Source organism: Lepidochelys olivacea (genome assembly GCF_965140295.1).
Source record: "Lepidochelys olivacea isolate rLepOli2 genome assembly, chromosome: 11".
In the NCBI taxonomy this organism is placed as follows: Eukaryota; Metazoa; Chordata; order Testudines; family Cheloniidae; genus Lepidochelys; species Lepidochelys olivacea.
This window is the reverse complement of record NC_140421.1, coordinates 60,374,241-60,390,821: the sequence shown is the minus strand read 5'-3', so window position 1 is coordinate 60,390,821 and position 16,581 is coordinate 60,374,241. Positions and strand designations below refer to the sequence as shown.

General features: G+C 45.0%; 1 protein-coding gene across 3 annotated transcripts in view; it reads right to left on the bottom strand.

Moving 5' to 3' along the window:
* The window catches only part of KIAA2012, a 103,986-nt gene that overhangs the window by 32,590 nt on the left and 54,815 nt on the right, over positions 1 to 16,581 (bottom strand). For all 3 annotated transcript variants that reach the window (XM_084644135.1, XM_084644136.1, XM_084644137.1), the window contains 4 exons: positions 10,574 to 10,662; positions 5,419 to 5,490; positions 2,696 to 2,767; positions 35 to 86 (listed from right to left, as the gene is read on the bottom strand). In XM_084644135.1, coding sequence (XP_084500261.1) covers positions 35 to 86; positions 2,696 to 2,767; positions 5,419 to 5,490; positions 10,574 to 10,662 — 285 coding nt within the window. The remainder of the gene's footprint in view (positions 1 to 34; positions 87 to 2,695; positions 2,768 to 5,418; positions 5,491 to 10,573; positions 10,663 to 16,581) is intronic.

Sequence of the window (16,581 nt, the reverse complement as noted above, 5' to 3'; positions counted from 1 at the left end):
TTAAAATGAATGAGTAAGCACCAGCTAACTTTACCTTTATGTTCATTTTCTATGCAGTGACTATATCCTTGTTGTGTTCTAATTTCCTGTTTTTTTTAAAAAAGAGAAGCATCTTTTTAATAAGAACAGTCAGTGTAGATGGGGGTAAGTAAAATGCAACATTGTGGCAGCTGGTCATAAAAACCCTGGCCCCAATCAGGTTTACGCAAGACCATCTGATACAAGGAACTTGACTTGTCCTTGTCTATGGTGACTGCAAAGTTCTGGTCAACAATCTGTTGGTTAACTACTGCTTAGGGTCATGTTCTAACTCACTGTCTAGTGAAGAGCAGCCCCATTGCTACCTGCACAGAGCTACCACAGCTGCAGAATAGGTTGCTGCAATAGTATTCATAGAGAAGTCTGAGAGAAGAATTCCTTCTGTCCCCTGGAACCTTCCCTGTGCTGAACCTGGCTACTTGGGATTAGTGAAGGAGGGAGGAAGATTTTGCTTTCAGAAAATCATGGGGGGAGACTGTGTCAGACTGAGAGCCAGGAGCTCCTGGCTCCCAATTCTGTGCTCAAGTCACTAAACCAGGTCTCTCCACTGAAGTTGAATTAATTTTCATATTGCACTACATGTCCTCCCTCAAGTAATAACTTCTATGAAAAGCAAATGAACAAACAAGGTAGTGACAGACAAGGCAGTGAGAGACATTGGAAAGTGAAGACAGAAATGCCTGGGAGCAACAGTAGCACCGCTCCCATATTAATGATGATTAAGAAGTCCCTTATTCAAGAGCAATTGATGGTACATAGGGTTAATTAGCTTGCTTCCTTCTTCCCCCTCACTGGTCATTGAACAGATCTAGCCTCAGGTAGAATTCCTGAGTCCTCATGCCCCTGTTGTCACTATTGTGCAAGATAGAGCTCTAATTGTGTCATGGTAAATTTGAGAGAAAATCAGAGATTTGTCATGGCAAAATTCATGGGTTTTGGTTAAAGCTAGTAAAAAGTCACACACCCAAGTGCTTTTGAAATGTGTGTAATAAAGATGTGCACAAAAGAGAAGTGTGAGTGGTACCACGTGCCTCTTGTGAGCCTTGCCTTGGTTTAATTATTTTTAAACTTCTTTAGTGGGGAAAAAGGGGTCACCTCTTTTCACCTCCCCTCTGACTTGCTTATGAATTCACACACATGCCTTCTTCATCCTAAGTTGCCACTAGAATTCTTTATATTTTGGGGTTTTATACCCATTAACTTTAAGCACATTTAAACAGTGATGTGACAGAGCAAGCAATCACGGAGAAAAGGAAGGTGCCTCAGTGGAGAGATAGTCCATGCTATTTAAGAAGCTGGGATAAATCTCCCTGATTGTTGGGGCTCCCGTTTTCCCCACTGTTACCTGGCTTTTTTATCAGGGGGAGGGAGGGAAAGTAGGGCTTGGGAAGTTGACTCAGGGCATGATGTAGAGCAGCCTTGGTCCATGAAAAAGTAGTGGGAGAGGAGGCCTGTCTGCTAATATCCTTTCAACAGGGCAAACTGGGAAGGGGAGGAGTCTGTGTTGCTATGCCAACGCAGGCACTCCTACCTCTCAGTCAGTGCTGGACAAGCAGTACTAGAGAAGGAGTTGTTCCGAGAGCTTGAGATATAGTTTATTGGAGACCTACGGGCAAAGGTTCTGTGGAACCAATAATATCCTGACTATTGTGTATTCTTGTGGGGGAGTGGATTTTGTATGTGTATTTAACTTTGTGTTCCTGTTGATGCTGTTTAGTGCTTTTATGTCTGCAGTGGCCTCAGCTTATAACCTGGTGTCTGCCTGTGACCAGTTCAGCACGCTGTTTCCACAGTGTACAAGACATGCTAACCATGTTTGTCCACCTGGTTTGGCTAATCCTCCTTTCTCCCAGCTCTGTGAGCAATAGGGCATCCCAGAATGCATTGCCCCATGTGCTGCTAATGCCATGTGCTTTAGACACTCTGTCCCCTGCTGCCCAGAATACTGATACACATATGGCTGTGATGGTGGAAGAGCTTCTGTGCAGGATGGACTCAAACTGAACCATATTACTTGTAACTGGTTAAAGTGACCATGCTGCTAACTGGTTCCAAATCACAGTTAAAAACTCTAGAGAGAGCCTAAGAAAACAAATCTAACTTGACACAGGCTACTGAACAGCAGTTGTGTGGTAATGGCTTCCTCCAACTTCTAAATGTTTCATTTTCATGGCAAATTTTGAACTTTATCTATAGTGGGCCAAGTCTTTTGGCTCCATTTGTGGATCCTCCCAGGCTTAAATGCAGCATTTGGACTATGTTCGGGTAAGGGGCACAAAGTAGGGTTCTGTGCAGGAGGATTCTGCAACCCCGCTCCTTCCCCCTAAATGACAGGGAGCTGAATTGTTCTGCAGCTGAGGAGGGTGGATTGTGTAGCTTTGGTGACTTGCAGTGTAGCCAGGGAGTTCCTACACAGCTAAAATCCACAGGATGATTACCCCACTAGGGTACAGCAGGCTACATCACCGTTCCTCTCCACTGCTGATAGTTCAGGCTAGGAGGCCACTTGTGAGCTTCTTTAGGCTGAGGACAATTTTCCTCAGCTCTACGTGCATTTTTCTGAATGTACAGCCCATTCGCTTGGGTTGTGTGTTCCATCCAAGCATTTCCTTGCATCCATTTAAATTCATTTGGTGAATTTCTATTCTGAACATACCAGCCCTTTAGCTGTACAAGCCCCAGAATCTCCTTTCTTCAGGGCAGCTGCTTCCAAGGGCAGGGTGACTTCCTGTGAAGATAAATCCCATCAGAGGCATGACAATTATAGTTAGTGCTACTTAAATAGCTCACATATCTATTCATTTCAGGCCTCATGATATCAACCGCTGAAATAAGGACAAATACTAAAGAAAGGAAAAGCTATCATATAGTATATGAGATTAGTGACATCTGTTTATTTACACAGCATCACAAATATGTGTTGTGTCTCACAGACAGGTAAATTCTGCCACAAAGAAGTTATAGGTAAAGGCCACAATGGTGAAACCAGATCAGCATGGGCAGGTCTCTGCACCATGTAGAGCCCCAAGTGAAGGGCTGCTGACAAAGTTACATGGCAAGCAGCTATTATAAATGCTAAGGGATTGTGGGGAAAGGAGGCTGAGGGACACAGCAGTAAAATCATTGGGTTGTTTTGGCTGGTAATGTGTGTGTCATGGAGGTTCTGAGAGCTTTCTGTAATCTGTGCGGCTGTGCAGTACTGCGTATTTCAGGGAAGGGCAGGGTGTGGATTGCACCCTCAGCAAGTTTGCAGATGACACTAAACTGGGAGGAGAGGTAGATACGCTGGAGGGCAGGGATAGGATACAGAGGGACCTAGACAAATTGGAGGATTGGGTCAAAAGAAATCTGATGAGGTTCAGCAAGGACAAGTGCAGAGTCCTGCACTTAGGACGGAAGAATCCCATGCACCGCTACAGACGAGGGACTGAATTGCTAGGCAGCAGTTCTGCAGAAAAGAACCTAGGGGTTACAGAGGACGAGAAGCTGGATATGAGTCAACAGTGTGCCCTTGTTGCCAAGAAGGCCAATGGCATTTTGGGATGTATATATAGGGGCACTGCAAGCAGATCGAGGGACGTGATCATTCCCCTCTATTCGACATTGGTGAGGCCTCTTCTGGAGTACTGTGTCCAGTTTTGGGCCCCACACTACAAGAAGGATGTGGAAAAATTGGAAAACGTCCAGAGGAGGGCAACAAAAATTATTAGGGGACTGGAACACATGACTTATGAGGAGAGGCTGAGGGAACTGGGATTGTTTAGTCTGCGGAAGAGAAGAATGAGGGGGGATTTGATAGCTGCTTTCAACTACCTGAAAGGGGGTTCCAAAGAGGATGGATCTAGACTGTTCTCAGTGGTAGCAGATGACAGAACAAGGAGTAATGGTCTCAAGGTGCAGTGGGGGAGTTTATGTTGAATATTAGGAAAAACTTTTTCAGTAGGAGGGTGGTGAAACACTGGAATGCGTTACCTAGGGAGGTGGTAGAATCTCCTTCCTTAGAAGTTTTTAAGGTCAGGCTTGACAAAGCCCTGGCTGGGATGATTTAATTGGGGATTGATCCTGGTTTGAGCAGGGGGTTGGACTAGATGACCTCCTGAGGTCCCTTCCAAACCTGATATTCTATGATTCTATGAACGGTTCACGGAAGAGGGTTGTATAGGAGGAAAGAGCGGAGCCTTGATGGACCAAGTCAGGAAGATGGGTCCAGAGCATGTTGTCGATGCTTAATAAACAATGAAAAGGAAACATTATTTATTATGGTAAAACTCCAAGGACAGCTGGTGTAACATCTTGTAGAAGAGTACAATAACTTAAGTACAGGGCCCCTTCAGCAACCTGGTTACAGAATTTACCTCTTTGCCACACAATTTTGCTCCAGAATCAGATGTAATAATTAAAAATAATGTTTCTAGACTTTGTGGTTGTGAAGAAAATCTTAGCAATGTGAACCAGGTATGAAGTGTAACAAGATGCAGTTACGTCTCTGTTAATCTTGAAGACAGCCTGAAACCAAAACTTGTAAACTGCCCCTTTCCTCTCAATGGTGTGTTAACAGCCTATTTATTAACCAATTTAAATGTAAACACTGATCACTTCAACCAAAACATCCAATGGACAGGATAGGACTGGACTGGACTGGGACTCTGAAGTGGTGCAGGAACTTGAGAGATCATACTCGCCTCTCTGTGACTCTGTTTCCCCACCTGTAAAATGGGAATACTGATCAGGTGCTTGGACTAGATAATCTTGTGGTCCCTGTTGGCCTTAAAAACTAGGATACCTTTTGCAAAGCACTTTGAGATGCAAAGCACTTGACTGTACAATTGAAAAACATTGTTTTGGGTCAAACAAAATGCTTAGTGTCTGGGCATTTTGAACTTTATTTTAAAAGAAGCAAAGGAAATGAAGGGCGACAGCTTTGTAATTAAAGGGCAGGTTGTGGTCCAAATCCTCAGCTGGTGTAAGGTGTTGTAGCTCTGTTAAAGTCAATGGAGATACACTGCTTCATCCCAGCTAAGCATCTGACTGAATGTCTGTGGATTATAAAATTTAGAGGTGATTTAAAATTAGTATTTCTGGTTTTAGATTTTAATCAGTAAAACTGCCCCAAACCAAAGCCATCTTTTACAAATCAGTTTTTAAATGCGCACTGAAAATATCTGGTTTAGCTATTTTGAAATGTCTTTTTTTTTTTAACTTTGACTCCTTTGCTGGATTCTATTCCTAGTTTTGTTACTGTGAAGTTAAATAAAAGAGAAGATATTCTTTGAAATGTAACTAAAATCTTTTTTAAAATTTGAGTCCTACGTGTGGCATAAAGGGCTGTAATGACATATTATACAGTACTTATGTAATTTTTTTCCTGTTTTAACATACCAGCTTTTTATTTATAAAACTCTGAGGCTCTCCGTTCTTCAAGACAGCTGCTCCCAAGGACTCTGAGCATTTCTGTGAAGATAAACAAGAACTGCAGAGGATTGACTTACAATGAATGCTATTTAATAGCACAAATATTTTCAGAAATAGCTTTCATAAACAGAAAATATTAAATGGTAACTCCTGAGTGCAGCCTGAAACTAGCACAAACTGATTTATGGTTAACACATCTCCCTGCTCTAAATAGCTGTGCAGTGTTGTTGCACACTGTTAAACAGCTGCTGTGTTACAGAGCAGAGGTGGGCGTATTTCAGTGGTGGGCGAAGTGATTCCTGTACATTCTATTTTCTACCAGGGTGTTGTCTTAAGCAATGTCTATAAAGTGTTCCTGAGACCTTTGAATGAAATGTGTTACAAAAAGCAAATTATTGTTACAGGGGTTAACCCCTGAGGACATACACAGCTTGTCTGTGCTGGAGAATTGAACTGGTCAGATTGCAGCACTGTGTGCCCATAGTGTGGTGTGTCCAAACTAGACCGTAGTTAACTAAAACAGCCTGCTGCTGTTTTGTTGCTCATCACACTAGTTCTGCACTACACCACTAGTGCAATGTCAACTGGATACTTATCCCACTGATCCTGGCACAGCCCCTAGAAGCAGTAGATTCTGGAAAATTTTGAAAGGCCTTGTGGAATACTTCCAGAAGCATTTTACAGAGTGCTGGAGCATGTGGTTAGTATGCTTGTCTAGTGTCAATGAGGCCACAGAAGAAGCTTCATGCCTTCTGTTATGCTTCACCCTATGCTTGGACCAGCCTCCCACTTCTAAGTCACTGTGTGCTCTTTTTCTTCAGACCTAGTGAACCTGCAGTGTTTTCCTCCTCATTGTTGTATCTGCATTCGCTCATTCCTGAGCCGTTGCCCTGAACTAGTGTAAGCTCTTCCAACTTGCAGAGAGGTAATGTCTCTATTTTGTGTGTTATAAAATGCTGGGTACGTTTATGGTGCTGTATAAATAATTAACTATAAATACAGTGGCGCTCACTAGGATTGTTAAGTCTTATGGTCAGATTATAGCGGATAGGTAGTAACTTGCAGAAAGGTAATTTTGCTGCCAGCTGTCTGATGCTTTCACATAACAATCATCACTATTTATCAGTGTTTAAAAACGCTTAATCACAAAACCATCACACAATTTCGAGGCACAGTTCGTTCACATTGACTGGCAGCCTTTGCTCTAAACAGGCCCAGGATTGGAATAACTAGGTTGTTGCAGGTCAGGATTGAGCCTGAATTGGCACAGATGTGTGGGAAGCTTGGTTTAATACAAGTTCTAGCTGGTGGTATCAGTACCTCATTTTCATGAGCGCACAGGTCAATTTATCTGCCAGTTGGCAACTTTCCATTGTGTTACTGGGATCATGCAATAGAGCTGTAAGATTGCATTGACTATGCATTTATTTCCCATACCTTTTATAGTCTATCTCTTGTCTTTTCTCTGTCCAGTCATAAAACACTTTTTAACACTTGCTCTGCTTTTAAGAGCTAGTAAGGGCATAGCAATTGATAACATGTATAAAGCCAGTATCCTCCGAAAAAAGCTCTTCTCAGCTATGAAATGTGTTGCCTACTTGAGAATTTCAGGAACTTTTTCCTGGCTTTTATAACATGAATAAAGATGAATTAGATACCATGAGACTGACCAAGTAACAATTGTTTAATCTCTGGGGTTGATTACTTTAATCTACAGCCAAGAACTTCAAAAGTGACCTAGGATGCCCAACTTGAGATGCTGTTACGGTTCCTGATTGACAGAAAGTGCTGAGCACCTGCCATCTGAAAACAAGGCCCCATCAAGGTGTATGTAATTTGGTCTTAGAGAGTTCTAAATGCCCAATATAGCCTCTGAACCTTGATTTGACCTGGTCAGCTGTTCCAATTAGTTTGTAACAAAGGCAACTTTCTGATGCTGTAATCATAGTATCAGTTCTGGTACAATAAGATCAATTTGTATGTTGTAAATAATACTTTTAATAAAAAGGGTTCAGTCTGTTAATGTCTTTTTCCCGAGCCCCTCATTACAGTGCCTGAATAGCCACAATCCTACCACAAGTACAAATAATTTAAAACATGACACCAGGCCTTTTCCTTCTATCACATGGTAAAATCTAGAAGACGTTACTTGGTTTTTAGTCAGTCCTCACTCAGGCAAAACTTTCACTGAAGGTGGTGAGATAATTGTCTGAGTAAGGATTGAGTGGAGAAAGGCCCAAGAGTTGGGCCCAGCAGACTGTGCAAATCCATTGTCACAGCGCTTGCAGCAGAATTCACATACCCGCTCCACTCCTGCCACAGAATTGTGCTCTAGAATTTCGTCTTAAATTTTAATTTAAAAAAAAAAAAGATTCCTATGTTCGTGGAGAAAACCAAAAATCTGAGCAGACTGTAAACTGAGGCAGCATCTAATGCCTGTGTCTGCAAAGAGCCTGAAACAATAGCTCCAAGTGATGTGAATTGCTCCATTCATCTCCTGTTGATATGTTCCATGTTTTATTATGGTGGGTGGGCCAGGGTACAGACTTTGAGGACTCCATACTCCCCTCAATCTCCAGCAACCTCCCACTGATGTCACTGTCTTGCAGAGGTAGAGTACCTGTGCTGATGGGAGAAGCCCTCCCCTCGGTGTAGGTAGCGTCTTCACTGCAGCGCAGCTACACCACTGCACCGTTTAAGTGTGGACCTGTCCTGAGGTGTGGCTGTGCTGAGTAACGGAACTCAGTATTGCCAACACCAAGTGTTCAAAAATCATGTCAGGCCTTTAAAAAAGGCTTAAAAATAACGTTTTTTAAATGTTGGGTTCTTTCTATTTGCCTTCTGCTTTCTGAGCTTTTGGGTCACAGGCATGTCATGCTTTCAAGCTTTTCTCTGCAACCATGAGGGCTAGAAATCAACTTCTTTTTTAAAAAAAATCAAAGCTGAAATTCTCATGTTGTAACCAGGTGATTCCAGAAGCTGGGCCTTTAATATGAGAGCTGGGATAAAATCATGAGATTAAAACACTGCTCCTGAATTTCTCCTGTTTGCCCCCATTTTTCTCCAGGGCAAAGGTCCCTGGGGCTGCCCTGTTGTATCGGCTTATTTAAGCAGTGCTGAATCCCTGAAACAAATAGACCTTTATATCAGGACTGACAGGGCTCTGTGACTAGTAAAATGCATTTCAGAATGCCAGACCTCTCATATCTTGGTCTTCATGGCACTGGATGTGTTGTGCAGTCCATGCATTCATTCCCTGGGGTCAAGGGTGTAGCTTGTGTTACACTCTAGTGACTATTCCAGCTGATTGACGGAGTCTCAGAACAGAGTCCCATTCAGCCCTCTTCAATTCAAGGAAGGGGCGCTGGGTGGGGGGCCACACCACGCGGCATGGCCCCACTCTGGCTCTTACGCACTCCAATGGCCCCTTCCAGCACTACAATGGAAGCTGCAGGGATGGTGCCTGTGGATGGGGCACCGTGCAGAGCTGCCTGGCTGCGCCTCCACATAGGAGCTGGAGAAGGGGCATGCCACTGTTTCCAGGAGCTGCTTGAGGTAAGTGCCACTCGGAGCCTGCACCCGTGAGCCTCTCCCAACACCCCAACCCCCTGCCTCAACACTGATCACGCTCCTGCTCTCCAAACCCCTTGATCCCAACCTGGGGCACCCTCCTGCACCCCAAACTCCTCAGTCCCAGCCCCACCCCAGAGCCCACACCCCTGCCCCAGCCCTGATCCCCCTCCCGCTCTCCAAACCCCTAGTCCAGAGCAAATTCCTCATCTCCAGCCCCACTCCAGAGCCCGCACCCCCAACCAGAGCCCTCATCCCCTCCTGCATCCCAACCCCAATTTTGTGAGCATTCATGGCCCACCATACAATTTCTATTCCCTGATGTGGCCCTCAGGCCAAAAAGTTTGCCCACCCCTTGCTCTAGAACTTAATTTAGCAGCTGTGAGGCCAATCAAGTAACTGCTTTTTTCCCCTCCTGCTGGTCATCCAGCTAAAATGAGATTTGCTGAATTGGATACAGTACTTGCCATCAGCCCTCAAACACCTGAGTTCTCTACTTTGCCAAAAGACCAGTGTTCCTAAAATCAGTGTCTTGCTGTCTTTCTAGCCTTAAGGATTTATGGTTTGCTTCTCTTTACGCTAGAGATGGGGCTGAACCAAAACCCTAGATTGTAATACACCTAACTTTAGGTGTTTAAAATCTGGATCCAAATTCTGCAACTCTCACCCCATTGTGCGTTTCCTGGGACTTAAAATAAAAGGTAGCTAATCGAAATGCACTTTCCTCTGTTAACATCATTCTTTAGTTTACTAAGCAGTCAAAGAGGACAAGTGAGGTACAACAGGGAAGGGTGTGATTTAAAAGCTGAGAGTGAAAAAGCTTCCTTTTTTTAAATGTCTACTAGTAGTGTCCCAACTTTACATTGTAGTCCAGAGGATTGATGTATTAGAAAGTCTACAGTAAAACAGATGCAGCCCAGTTGATTTTCAAAGCTTGATATGTTAAAAAAATCTTTTCTGTTGAAAGTATGTGAGGGAGAGGGAAGTAAATGCAAAATGAGGCTGGGAGATAATCTCTAACTGGAGCACACTGGAGCTATCTTTGGGGCCTCTGTCATCCACACAGTAAATTAAAGGACCGGTCTCTTTTCAGACTTGCCTAAGCCAGAGAGACCCTCAGTCTTGACGTTTCCACTTAAACAACGTCATCAATTTTTATTCCTCTATTTTCAAATGACGTTGATAATTTTTCAAATCAACTTTCTTTCTTTCTAATATTAACTCTTCCTAAATACTGTTCCACAGGTTAGCTAAGAAAGGTTTGCTCTACGAGATTAGATCACTGCCCCCTCTAGTCCTGCCTCCAGCGATGGCCAGTGTGGGATTTTTCAGAAGAAAGTGAACCCCCCAGACAAATTATAGGTATACTTAACCTGAATAGCTGTATAAATTGTGGAGAAAATCACCAAGGGATGCTAGAAAGAAACACATCTAATTCTTTCCTCACTTGATGCAAAGCAAGCTTATACTGGGCCTCTCCATAAATATTTTATGTGCACTACTTCCATCTTGCCTCTGTATTGAACTTACAAAACATTGTCATGGATCGCACCTTGTCATTCATCTTTTGATTCAAAGGGGAGGTTTCATGTGGATTTATATGAAGGCTGGTTCCTGTTTCAAGGGGTAATCCACAGTCTCCTGCAATGAAAATGAGAAATCTGGATCAGGAGATATATAACACTTTCTATATATTTTTATAGAGTGATTTTAATGCTCTTCTAAAACATGCTAGATTGACAGCCCTGGAGACTGAAGTTGTCTCTCTGTTACAGAAATGTTACAACATAAGCAGAGCAAGTTCCCCCACAAGACCCTGCAGATATGTCCCTATCTGAACCCTTTAGTGGTGAGAGGATGCAATAGGCTCCATGCACATCCAATCCTGGGTTTCACTGATAAAAGTGCTGTAAAGGTGCCAACTGTGTTGGTACATTTAATGACGCAAAATGCCTGAATACTGGAAAATTGGCTAATTTAGCACTGGTGGATTAAAAACTGATAGCAGGAATTTACTCTGCTTAGGGTCTCCCCCAGCATTGGTCCTGTGTATTTGAGCAGCATGGTGAGGTAGGATTTTTGTCCTTTGTGTGTCAGAGTTGGGAGGCAGAACCAAGGTATCTAGTTAACAACATAAGAATGGCCATACTGGATCAGACCAAAGGTCCATCCAGCCCAGTATCCTGTCTACCAACAGTGGCCAATGCCAGGTGCCCCAGAGGGAGTTAACCTAACAGGTAATGATCAAGTGATCTCTCTCCTGCCATCCATCTTCACCCTCTGACAAACAGAGGCTAGGGACACCATTCCTTACCCATCCTGGCTAATAGCCATTAATGGACTTAACCTCCATGAATTTATCAAGTTCTTTTTAAAACCCTGTTATAGTCCTAGTTATCAGGTGAATGAAAGCAGCTGTCTCTTGTCCTGACTTCTGTTAGTGCCTGTGTAAATGGGCTTAGACAGGGAGACTCCAGAGTTAAAACACTGTGCTGCATCCAGAGCAGGGTCACAGTCACGGCCTCTTGCAGAAATGACCAAAAAATGTGAAGGACCAATCTGAATGTGACATTCCACAGTCGAGAGCCTACCCTCTCCCCTTTCCTCTGAGAACTCCTCATTTCTCGACTTCTTGCTTAACCTTATCTGTGGGATCTTGTGTAATAAACTTGAAGGGCCACTGTGAAATCCCAGAAACAACTCAGAAACACACTGTTTGTTTTCTTGCCAGTAAATAGCTCCACATAGGCATGGCAGTTTTTCAAGGAATAGGCAGAGGCAGTCTGGCTTTCTACTACTTGTTCTTCCAAACAATGCTGTAGGGGTTTTATACCAATTAAATTCAAATAACATCAAATATAGTTTGATGATGATTTTTGGGTGATTACTTTTCCACAATCTCTTTTTGTGACACCATTTTGTGTTTGTTTGTTTTTCCTTTCTCATTTATATCAAAAGACCCCCTCCAATCCAATTATAAACATTTTTTTATCTTGAAATCTCCGTGAAGAGAATGACTAACTGCTAGAAATACTTTATTTGCTTTTGCTCAGACATCCAAGAGGGTCCTATATCATCTTGTCCTCTAACAGTAAAGCTCAAGCCTTTACCCCCATGCTATAGGAGAAAAATCTTTTATGATGTTCTTATAGACCAGTAGTGTTTTAGAGTTTTGCAACACAGCCCTGGTCTACACTATGAGTTTAGGTCAAATTTAGCAAAGTGTTAGGTCCATTTGACTGTGCATCCATCCACACGACCAAGCCTGTTTTGTTGACTTAAAGGGCTCTTAAAATAGATCCCCAGCGAGGGGTTTAGCACTAAAATCGACCTCGCTGGGTCGAATTTGGGGTTGTGTAAATGCAATTCAAAGTATTGGCCTCCGGGAGCTATCCCAGAGTGCTCCATTGTGATCGCTCTGGACAGCAGTCTCAACTTAGATGCACTGGCCAGGTAGACAGGAAAAACCCCAGGAACTTTTGAATTTCATTTCCTGTTTGGCCAGCGTGGCAAGCTGATCAGCACAGATGACCATGCAGAGCTCATCAGCACAGGTGACCGTGCAGTCCCAGAATCGCAAAAGAGCTCCAGCATGGACCAAACGGGAGGTACTGGATCTGATCACTGTATGGGGAGACAAATCCGTGTAGGCAGAACTCCGTTCCAAAAGACAAAATACCAATATATTTGAAAAAATCTCCAAGGGCATGATGGACAGAGGCTACAACAGGGACACCCAGCAATGCCGTGTGGAAAATTAAGGAGCTCAGGCAAGCCTACCAAAAAACAAAGGAGGCAAATGGTTGCTCTGGGTCAGAGCTCCAGATATTTCGCTTCTATGATGAGCTGCATGCCATTCTGGGGGGACCCTACCACTGCCCCACCGCTGTCCATAGATACCTGCAATGGGGGGAGTCTCACGCCACAGGGATGAGAATGTTGTAGATGAGGAGGAAGAGGAGGTTGAGGATAGCGCACAGCAGGCAAGCAGAGAATCCCTTCTCCCCGGTAGCCGGGAACTGTTCATCACCCTGGAACCAACACTCTCCCAACCCCCTGAGATGGGCTCCCAGACCATGAAGCCGGAGAAGGCACCTCTGGTGAGTGTACCTTTGTAAATATAATATAGGCGTGTTAAATGCAATGTGTTTAATGATTAATTTGCCCTGAATCCTTGGGATGCATTCATGGCCAGTACAGCTACTGGAAAAGTCTGTTAATGTGTCTGGGGATGAAATGGAAGTCCTCCAGGGACATCTCCATGAAGCTCTCCTGGAGGTACTCTAAAAGCCTTTGCAGAAGGTTTCTGGGGAGTTCAACCTTATTCCGTCCTCCATGGTAGGACACTTTACCCCGCCAAGCCAGTAGCAAGTAGTCTGGAATCATAGCAGCACAAAGCATTGCAGCGAATGGGCCCGGGCTTTGGTGGCATTCAAGCAACATCCATTCTTTATCTCTCTGTGTTAGCCTCAGGAGAGTGATATCATTCATGGTCACCTGGTTGAAATACGGGAAATTCTTTTAAGGGGACATTCAGAAGTGCCCGTTCCTGCTGGGCTGTTTATCTTTGGCTGAAAAGAAATCATCCTCGCTGTTAGCCACGCGGTGGGAGAAGAGGCCCATTCATGCTGAGCTGTTCGCATTTGGCTGACAGGGATCTTCCCTGATACTAGCCACGCAGGTGTGTATATGTGTGTGTGTGTGAAGCGATCATCCCAGAGAATTGGGTGGAGGGGGGTGGGTTGGGTTGTGCTGCACATTCACCCTAAAATTGCAGCCCCTCCTTTTAAATGGCCAATCCAACGGGCTATGCTTGGTATAGGAAAGGAGGGCGCTGCTGTTTGAAATCATTCCCACATGTTATGAAGGCTGAAGAAGCTGAAACCCTTTGGCTTACCATGGCTGCCTGGAAGCCAAATTCTGTTGCCCAGCTGAGTGTGTGTGATGTCTCACACCAAACCGGCAGGCACTCAATATAAGAGGCAAAATGCGACCTTGTACCAAAAGCACATGTGCTATGTAATGTGAATTGCTTGATTCAGTGTGAAATAGTCTTCCCTTTGTTCTCTAAAATGTATCTTTTAAATACTACTCTCCCTTTTTTCTCCCACAGCTGCAAATGTTTCTACGCTCCCCCTATCATCTCCGTCCCAGAGGCTAGTGCAGACTAGAAGGCAAAAAAAACGCACTCGTGATAAAATGTTCTCAGAGCTGATGCAGTCCTCCCACACTGAAAGAGCTCAGCAGAATGCATGGAAGCAAACAATGGCAGAGTCCAGGAAAGCGTTAAATGAACGTGATGAGAGGAGAGAGGAGCACGATGAGAGGAGGCAGGACGCAATGCTGAGGCTAATGGGGGAGCAAACTGACATGCTCAGGCATCTGGTGGAGCTGCAGGAAAGGCAGCAGGAGCACAGACCGCTGCTGCAGCCCCTGTATAACCGCCTGCCCTCCTCCCCAAGTTCCATAGCCTCCTCACCCAGACACCCAAGAATGCAGGGGGGAGGCTATGGGCACCAAGCCACTCCACCCCAGAGGATTGCCCAAGCAACAGAAGGCTGGCATTAAAAAGTTTTGAACTGTAGTGGGGCCTTGTCCTTCCCTCCTCCCCTCATCCACCAACCCACCCGGTGCTTCCCTCCTCACCCACCCCTCCCGGGCTACCTTGCGAGTTTTCCCCCTATTTATGTGATGAATTAATAAAGAATGCATGATTTTGAAACAATAATTGCCTCTGAATTTATTGCCTCTGAAAGCGGTGATTAAAGGGGTGAGGTCGGTTGGCTTACAGGGAAGTAGAGTCAACCAAGGGGGCGGGTTTTCATCAAGGAGAAACAAACAGAACTGTCACACTATAGCCTGGCCAGTCATGAAACTGGTTTTCAAAGCTTCTCTGATGTGCAGGGCACCCAGCAGTGGTCTTCTAATCGCTCTGGTGTCTGGCTGTGTGTAATTGGCCACCAGGCAATTTGCCTCAACCTCCTACCCCACCATAAACATCTCCCTCTTACTCTCATAGATATTGTGGAGCACACAGCAAGCATCAATAACAATGGGAGTATTGGTTTCGCTGAGGTCTAACCTAGTCAGTAAACTGTGCCAGTGAGCTTTTAAACGTTCAAATGCACAGTCTACCGCCATTCTTGCTCAGCCTATAGTTGAACTGCTCCTTACTACTGTCCTGGGTGCCTGTGTACGGCTTCATGAGCCAGGGCATTAAGGGGTAGGCTGGGTCCCCAAGGATAACTATTGGCATTTCAACACCCCCAACAGTAATTTTCTGGTCTGGGAAGTAAGTTCCTTCCTGCAGCTGTTCAAACAGACCAGAGTTCCTGAAGATGCGAGCGTCATGCACCTTTCCTGGCCATCCCATGTCAATGTCAGTGAAATGTCCCTTGTGATCCACCGGTGCTTGCAGCACCATTGAAAAGTACACCTTGCGGTTTACGTACTGGCTGCTAAGGTGGTCCGGTCCCAAGATAGGGATATGTGTTCCGTCTATCGCCCCACCACAGTTGGGGAACCCCATTGCAGCAAAGCCATCCACTATGACTTGCACATTTCCCAGAGTCACTAACCTTGATAGCAGCATCTCAGTGATTGCATTGGCTACTTGGATCACAGCAGCCCCTACAGTAGATTTATCCACTCCAAATTGATTCCCGACTGACCGGTAGCTGTCTGGCGTTGCAAGCTTCCAGAGGACTACCGCTACTTGCTTCTCAACTGTGAGGGCTGCTCTCATCTTGGTATTCTTGCGCTTCTGGGCAGGGGAAAGCAAGTCACAAAGTTCCATGAAAGTCCCCTTACGCATGGGAAAGTTTTGCAGCCCCTGGGAATCATCACAGACCCGCAGCACTATGCGGTCTCACCAGTCTGCACTCGTTTCCCGGGCCCAGAATCAGCGTTCCATGGCAGGTACCTGCCCCATTACCACCATGATGTCCAAATTGCCAGGGCCCGTGCTTTGAGAGAAGTCTGTGTCCATGTTCTCATCACTATTGTGATTGCGCTGTCGTCGCCTCCTCGCCTGCTTTTGCAGGTTCTGCACATACTGCCGGATAATGAGCAAGGTGTTTATAATGCTCACAAAGCAACGATGAGCTGAGTGGGCTCCATGCTTGCCATGGTATGGTGTCTGCCGGAGAGCAGAGTTGCAGCAGAAGCGGTGGATGATGACGGATGCCACGAGAATAGATACTTCTACAGAACGACGAGAGGACCTGCGAGGTGGATTCATGGCACCAGGAGAGCAGAGCTGCAGTGGAAGCAGTGGATGACGACAACATGGAGAAATTTGCTATTGAGACTGAGCTCATTTACAAGAGCAGGAGAGCAGAGTTGCAGCGGAAGCGGTGGATGATGATGGTTAGCAGTCCTACTGCACCATCTACTGACAGCAGCACCCAGGACACAACAGCAGCGGTGACGGTGAGCTGAGCTGAGCGGGCTCCTTGCTTGCCGTGGTATGGCGTCTGCACGGAAAAAAGGCGCGAAACGATTGTCTGCTGTTGCTTTCACGGAGGGAGGGGCGACTGACGACATGTACCCAAAACTACC